At 38.9% G+C, this 8,439-nt stretch overlaps 1 protein-coding gene across 1 annotated transcript in view; it reads left to right on the forward strand.

The window, feature by feature from the left end:
* Positions 1–8,439, forward strand: part of LOC116694092 (A disintegrin and metalloproteinase with thrombospondin motifs 20) — an 89,001-nt gene that overhangs the window by 9,820 nt on the left and 70,742 nt on the right. The window contains exon 4 of the mRNA XM_032523564.1: positions 7,897–8,150. Coding sequence (XP_032379455.1) covers positions 7,897–8,150 — 254 coding nt within the window. The remainder of the gene's footprint in view (positions 1–7,896; positions 8,151–8,439) is intronic.

The following is an 8,439-nucleotide window of genomic DNA, read 5'->3' on the forward strand; positions in this document are numbered from 1 at the left end:
ACAGCAGCTACATCATGCGGCGTCTTCTGTGTCGACCAAATGGACATGTGAGCGTTCAACAACTCAACATCTAACCTGAGGAAACGTAGCGGTAGTTTCGGTTTTTGCTGTGGAGAGGTGGATCTTTGTCTTTTAGATTACTTACAGTATGTTTTGCACATGCTGTTTCCATCCAAATTTAATGTGACAAGTCTCTCAAGTAAGCTATTTTGTAATTATAACTACAATTTTAATTTATTTATTGATTGGATGAGCTATAATTGCCTAAATATGATTTTTTGTATTTTTGTCGGTCTGATTGATGCTTGTGTTACGAAAATATCAACGTTACTCAACAGTTACTCACTACTTGAGTAGTTTTTTCATCAGCACTTTTTTACTCTTACTCAAGTAATTATTTGGATGACTACTTACTTTTACTTGAGTCATATTATTCTGAAGTAACAGTACTTTTACTTGAGTACAATTTTTGGCTTCTCTACCCACCTCTGCTTAGTAGTCTGAGCCATGATTACAGACATTGAAATTGAAATTGAAACTGGCATTGAACCTTAATTAGGGCTCCACAATTAATTGCAATTGTATCACAATATGGATGAGTGCAATATCCAAATCGCAGGGTGGCGCAATATTTGTTAATGGTAAAATGTGTGTCAAACCATTCTGATTTAAAAATTGTGGTGCTGCAGAGACATCCCGGTCTACAAATCATATCCTACAGACTACCGACATTTTTTTTTTGGAACACATTGTTGCTAAACTCATGCTTTAATCATTTTAATTTCTTTCAATGTTTATAATTTAAAAATGAAAATGAGAATCATGATACAAAAACGATCCAATATTGTGAATCCCATTGCAATCGCAATATTAGTCAAAATAATCGCAAATAGATAGTTTCCTCATATCGTGCAGCCCTAACCTTAAAGGAACACGCCACGTTTGTCGAAATAGGGCTCATCACGCTCTCTACTAGCTGTAGATAGGTGGGCCAACGCATTTTTTGTCTCAGTGCATGCATTGTTTTGGTCCGGTGCAACACCGGCAGCGCCGCCGCTAGTTAGCTTAGCGTAGTGAATGGAATCCGATGCTGCTGGTTAACATGTTGTGAGTAAAAGTGAGCCAACAAAAAAAAAAAACAACAACTTAATTACTTCTTGTGGCCTGCGTATTCACAACGAGTACAAATAGCAATGCAGATTAAGAATAGACAATTTCCTAGGCAGATATTGATTTGGGACTATATTGGGTGGAAGCACTGCTACATTGTGCCGAGATTTTGCGCAGCAACTCTGTGTGAGTACAGGTCTAATATGGGTCGAGCTATCCCGTAAAAAAACCATGCATCATGTTTCCAGTAATCACTTACTCTGTGGACAGCTGTTTATTGGGTCCATTCTGCGTTTTTCCCAGTTGACTTTATCACACCGGAAAAAAAGTTGAGGACTGCCGGATACCTTAAACTGTTGCACATCCCTTTACATTTTTGTGCATTCTGCACTAACTCAATTAATTCTACATAGTTGTATGTATGTGTTATTTGTTTCTGTATTTATTGTTTGTTTATTTTATTTTATTGTTTGTATTAATGCAGTGCACCTTCAACCATGACAAATTCCTAGGAAGTGCTACTTAACTGGCAATAAATCTCTTTCGGATTGTAGTTTTTGCTTATACATACATACATATATATATATATATACTGTATATATATATGTAACACTGCATGATAGATAATGCAAGCAGCAGTCATTGGCATCGATTTTAAGCTAACAGATACTCTGGTTGGGGTAGAACAGGGCTGGGCAACTACAGACAGTCTATAACTTTAATAGCTGCCATGTGTCTGCCTGTCCGGAGGCCTCAGCCCTATTGAACCCAATGTGTTGTGTTGTTTCGGGAGTTCCCGTGACAGATTCCATCTGGGGCTATTTTCTGCCACTGTCTACTGTCTGGGCATTCTTAACAGATGGGGACTGATTGGAATGGTTCGAGCAACTTGAGTGACAGTGACTGACTGCATGCTGGCACTGGCGACAGTCAGAGGTGAGAGGGGGTGACAGGTGAGCGACAGTTTCTCACTGAGATGGACATGGGAGAGGCAGTGCTGAGAGCTCACCAGTGAAACATCAGTGTCATTGCCTACGGCTCTTGCTGTTCATCATCTGAAAGGCCAAAAATCACTCAGAACTGTAGACCTGCTTTGTGTTTGTCCAGGCAGAACTATTTGTTTCAGGGTGCTTGCTTTAATAGGTTTTTGGGATGTGTGAAAATATGGGAGATGCAAGGACATTATCCACACTGACTGTGTTGGAGGAGCATTACTCTCAACTATCAACCTCTACAGTTGTATGTATTGAACTATAGTCATAATTGTTTTTCTCTTTTCTTTGTTTACAAACTATATTCACAAGCTTTCGTAAGTTTGTCATATTCTGGTTTACTGATGTCAGCTGGGGTCTTATTTTTGTATTTTTGTCCATCATTTGATCATTTCTGAGATCTGGTAGCATGATGACATTGCTACTAGAAAGTCAATTTGTGTGACTCCGTAATGCTGTGAGTACAATGTCATTATTACCGACAGGGATGATGGCAAAAACTAAACAAATAAGATCCAAGTTGTAATAAACTGGAATTATCATTTAAGTGCCCCTCTTTGTGCTCTCGTTACACACCAAAGTCAGATGTTATTTTAACTGTTTTTGTGATGGTTTATTTAAAGGCCTCTCACCTGAACTTTACACAGAGAACCATAACCTCCTTTCTCAAAGTGGGTTCCTTGTACAATAAGTAAAGACTAGAAATGTTTTTTTTTTAAATAGTCAAAAATGACGTTGGCAGTCAAGTACTCATATGAAGTGTAACGCAATGCCTTAGTTACCTCCTTCAACAAAGGATCTCTCTCATCCTGTTTGATGCCATGGCATTGTGTGAATAATGCAGACTCAATTAAAAAAAAAAATATATATTATTAAACATTGAGGAGGATGGTCTCTCAGTCATTTATCAATCATGTAATCTACAGTATGTTATGATGACTTTCTTTCAATCTCATCAGTAAATTCTTAGTATGAGCCTGGCAAAAGAAAACAGTCCAAACCATTGCCCATCATTAGGCGTCCTATCCATAAGTAGTGTTTTCTCTCCTCAAATGAGGTCTGCTTCTGCAAACACAGTCTTCAGCTGACCACCATGTTGTCTTTAGCATGTCTCTGAACTGAAAATAACAACTGAACCCTGAGAGTGCTGTTAGTGTAAAAAGCTCTTCCAATGAGGTCAAAAGCCATGCTACTTCACTTTTAAAAGCATTTTTTCAGCAGCAACAATTAGCTGCCTTTGCTCCTCTCTGTCTAGCCACAGAATTGCACTTAATTGTGCCTCTGTCTGCAGGAGTTTCAACATTTTTTTCCCCTCTTGAGGTGTACTGTCAGTAACCAGTGTCTGACCTCGTATAGAACCAAGGCAGTGCCTATACTTAATGTAAGGTATACTGTCTGTTTAATTGGCACCCGGGGAAAAGCGCACTTTAACTCTCAGCGGGCCATTGTAAAAGAATGTTAATTAGTTCAACAATGAAATGTGTGTTCCCTATTGTCGGGCTGTTGGCATTGATACTTTTGACAGCGAGCTGAAGGAGAGTCAAAGAGCAACTCTTTGATCTAGATTGAAATCTCAATGAGATCCCTCAGAAAAGGCTGTATGTACATGAATGGGCTCAAACAGAAAGTGTATATACAAGCCTCAACATGCTTCTATACTTGTTAATGAGTGAATGTAAATAAGTGTAAACATATTCACGCATTCAAACCCAACAGGAATATTTAAACGTGTATGAATCTGTTAGTACTTGGCGTGCAATTACAAATGTTATTGAGTGAATAGAAAAACATTGTTTCATAATATTCATTGATTATCTTTTGGCACAGTGATACTTTTTTTTATTAACAAGTCAAGCAGGCTTTAGAGCAGAAAAGTGAGTGTGGTGTAGGTCTATTTCAGCTAAGTACTGGAGCCCACCAAATTACAACATTTATAAATGCTAACACACTTGCCGTGCGGGGGGCTCCTTTTATTGTTCTCTGTTATGAAGAACTGCCGGAGCTCGATTTTTACAAACTCGAGGCCGTGACAGTTTGGCCTGTGTAAAAACAAATTGAACGTAAGATATTTTGATGTTTGGTAATCAATTTCAACATGAAAAATACAGAGATGTAGATGTTTAGGTGATGCTGATATGGAGATGTCACATCTCTGTATGTCCGGTGTGTCAGGGCAGTCACCCCTGTCTTCTAATGGTGTAAGTAGCAGCTCACTACCTAGTGAGAGGGGGATTTCAAACTAAGGCGATTTGAGAAAGGTTGTGTGTGGCTAATCTGCACTGATTCAAAGGCTATTATAACAGGGACCATATATTTTCTCCTCCTCCTCTTTTTCTTCATCTCACACTCACTTGCTCTGAGACTCAACTCCAATTTCTGTAGATGTAGATATTCCTCTCTTCTCTTTTATAATCCCTTTGATGTAAGGCTGTCTGCAGTGATGAGTCTGTTTAAGGGGTTTAGTGTTGTGGGTTTGGCCTTGGAGAGATTTTTCCTGGAAAATACAAAGCTCTGTTCTGGCCCAGCTGCCCGGGCTGTGTGCACAGACAGGCTTGGCTCTGACTTGGATGCTGGCACTGGCATTGGGCTGGGTCTCACGGCAGCAAGAGCTGTATGCCTTTGTGCCAGGGAGTCACGCTCTGCCTCGTGTGCCCGCTGGGGGCATCACTTGAATGATCTCGGAATGCTCAGAATCTTCTTTTTTTATCGTTGTTGCTTTTCTCTGACATAAGTTTCGCACAATCTCTCTCTGTTTGTGACGGTCTGGAAAGATTGAGTTTTCAGGAGACAATGGAACTCTTCACTATAATCGGGTTATCTAAAGTTGAGGAGGTTGTTTAGGATGACGGACTCCAAACTATGCTTGGCTCGTAAACACTGACATTTACAAAACTATTGAAAGTCATTTATTTGCTGAATGTCGTTTTATGTTTAATTTATTTCTCAAAATTGTTCATTTTCCCACAAGTATGCATGTTTTCTTAAAGGCATCACAAAACACTGCAGAAGGATTTGACTGTCGACATAAAAGTATAAGTGCACATCAATATAAGTGGTAATATGAATTGTGGATGTCAAAAATGTTGCCCTTATTTGAAAAAAAATTGGAAAAAGGGAACTTGTCAAAGAATTCTCAGCTTGGGCTAGGGCTGCATGATTATGGCCAAAATGATAATCATGATTATTTTGATCAATATTGAGATCACGATTAAATATCACAATTATTTGTTGATTTTAACCAAAACAAATTATATAGTCACATAGGCTATTTATAACTGCTTTCACATCCATATTGTGCTACATTCTTCCTATGTTGAAGTTGTATGTTGTACATACAAACAGCTGCAATACTTTTAAATAAATATTATCTGATATAAATATTAATATATATTTTTTTAAATGTATCTCTGAGAAAGCTCCTTCACTTGTTTTCAACAGTAACTGATTAAAAGAGCTAGGGAGAGAGGGGGAGTGCGATGGAGGTTTGCTACTCACAGAGTGATTGAATGGGACCAGCAGGCTCCATCTCACACGCTATTATTCAATGAACTGAAGTTAGTTGCATTCATTAACTTCTTCTGTGTTTTTTGCTGTGGCGGCCGCAATAGCAGAGTTACCAGCAGAAACACTGGTACAAACACAGGTTTGCCTATCGCGCTTAACAATATACAGCTGTGTTAATAACAATTAAAACTGCGGACTAATGTCAGAAGTGTGGACCGGCGCTGTTGCCGCTGTGTCTCTCCATGTTGCTGGGAGACGTATGTGAGTGAATGGGGGCGGGGCTGCACGGAGAGTAAGAGGAGAGATCCAAACACAGGCACGGCCTTACAGAAGAAATGGGTCATGTAAAGCAGGATTAAACCATATCGATACAAACAACATTGCTTCGTTTGTGGAGAGGCAGCAGATGCGAGGACATTAGGTGCACCGGTGCAACCTAGGAAAAATGTTAGTCGCACCCTAGAGCCCTGTAAGCTAACAGACACTAACTTGCACTGGTCACTGCTGTTGTCTGAAAAACAACACAAAAGGGACAAAAAGTTGCGTTTACTGGTAAACAGGTGAACCTTGAGACCGACGTATAACCAACTGCAATCTGTTGTGGAATTTTCCTCACGTTACTCTGTCCTCTGTGACTGTCTACATCTAGAAACTAAGCTGGGAACAACTCTGACTGGCACATGATCAGACAGTGGTTTAGGGAGCAGTAGATTGGCTTTGCAAAAAAACTCAGAGCGTTCTATGAACAGAATAACGCATTTAAAATGTTACTCAATCACGCAAATTTGATCGTGGGAAGCCAAAATTTTGATTAAAATTTGATTAATTGTGCAGCCCTAGCTTGGGCGCTTTGCAGCTGCCATGTCTGTGCGTTGCACGATTTACTATTAGCTCCTGCTACATTTATCTATCATTATATCAAGTAGCTTCTAAATCTTAAATCTTCCGCTTGCTGAGAGATGGTAATAACAACTGCAAGCAGTCTTTCTTATACCATATCATATGTGGCAATGCATCACTGCAAATCTGGACAGCACAATAGCCTGTTTTCAATTACGTTGTCCTCAGATGGCCTATTACAACACAAAATGGCTATTGAAATACATTTAGTGCTAATAAATTATTATGGATGCGGTCGAAACATTTTGATGTTCATAATATAAAGATGATTTTGGATGTGTTCATTAACTTGATTGATGATGTTGAAGAGAGTTATCTTGAGAAAGATCCTTCAGTTAGCTTTTAGTATGGGGTAATGTGCTGATCATTACAGGAATATGCTGCAGCTGTGTGTCCCAAAGTAAATTGCACTTTTTTTTTAACAATTTGGAGCTTGCCTGTGTGGAGTCTAGAAAGGCGGCCCCCTTTTTTCCCATGCCCTACCTGTGCCTCGTCCAAACTCTTTCAAAAGGCTACAATCTTAGGAAACACCCCTGTGGACATGGACAGTCATCTGTATATGTGTAATTAAATGCTTCAACTGTAACCTTTGCAGATTTGTCTATTTCTTTCCTCCCGTGAAACAAGCTCTTTACACTTTCCTAATCTGTGTCTCCCTCTTTTTTTGACAGAGTGATGGAATCTATTGCTTATGACCAGCTCAACACGTGCAGTTCAGTTGAGAAAATGCCACTTGAGTAGGCACAGTATAATGGCGGAGATCCTGGTTCTTTTTTTTTCTCATATGAGGCTGGTGTTGAAAGTGTTCATTGCAAGTTTATAAATGAATCTGTTTCAATCTGGCATATATATTTGATGTTATTTGTTTCAGATTATAAACTGGCCAGGTTGAGCGAGATGGGATAATTTGAGGATTTCTATATCCCCTTGCAGATTGCATACTGAGGCCAGTCCTTTTAAATTGGAAAAATGTCGACATTGTCGTGATTGTTTTTATTTTGTATGGCCTACGCTCAAACAGAGGGGGAGCACATTGCCTGACCTGAAAACTTTTATTCTCAAAGCCCACAACTGACCATGTGGTACAACTTTTCCTGAGCACTGGAATGACACAATAATATATGGCGGGTTTTTGCCAAGTCCAGCATGCTTCGGTTATGTCATTGGAATTCAGCTAAGCTAAAACCTTTGGCTCTAAACTGTATATGTACCATGCTCTCTCATTAAATTCTTTTATAACATAAAGCAGTGGTTGTCCAGTGTGGAAGGATTTCAGTATTTGATAGTTCAATTCTCATATATTATCAAGATTTTAAATCTAATGAATATGTTCCTTACAGCTTTTCCTCTCTACATCATCACTCATCATCATTTGTCTTTCTTAAAACAGAGAATTCCAAGAGGCCAGTTGCTTTTAAGAGCACTGGGGGTATGGGAGAGGAGCTGGACTCTCTCAGAGCCACCATAGATGATCAACACATTTATGACAACAACTCCACCAGCACGCACCACACATCCTCACACAGACGCAAACGCTTCCTCTCCTACCCTCGCTACGTTGAGCTGATGGTGACAGCGGATGCCAAAATGGTGCGTCACCATGGACGCAACCTAGAGCACTACATCCTAACAATCATGTCAGTAGTAAGTAAAACAATGTTTCTAAAACATATTATTTTTTGAATTTATTTTGTTCAGTATTATCAGATGATTTGGTTTGAGTTTGGGGATATGTTATCATTCTTCGTGAATATATGTATACATTTGTATACATGCACACTACTATGTCAGTGTTACACATATGGATGTGCATACAGTTCATCTTTTGAAATGGTTGATTCACCCAAATTACAAAATAATCCAAACATGTATTTTCTACCTACTATATATATATATATATATATATATATATATATATATATATATATATATA

The sequence above is a fragment of the Etheostoma spectabile genome, chromosome 8, assembly GCF_008692095.1.
Source record: "Etheostoma spectabile isolate EspeVRDwgs_2016 chromosome 8, UIUC_Espe_1.0, whole genome shotgun sequence".
NCBI classification, from domain to species: Eukaryota; Metazoa; Chordata; class Actinopteri; order Perciformes; family Percidae; genus Etheostoma; species Etheostoma spectabile.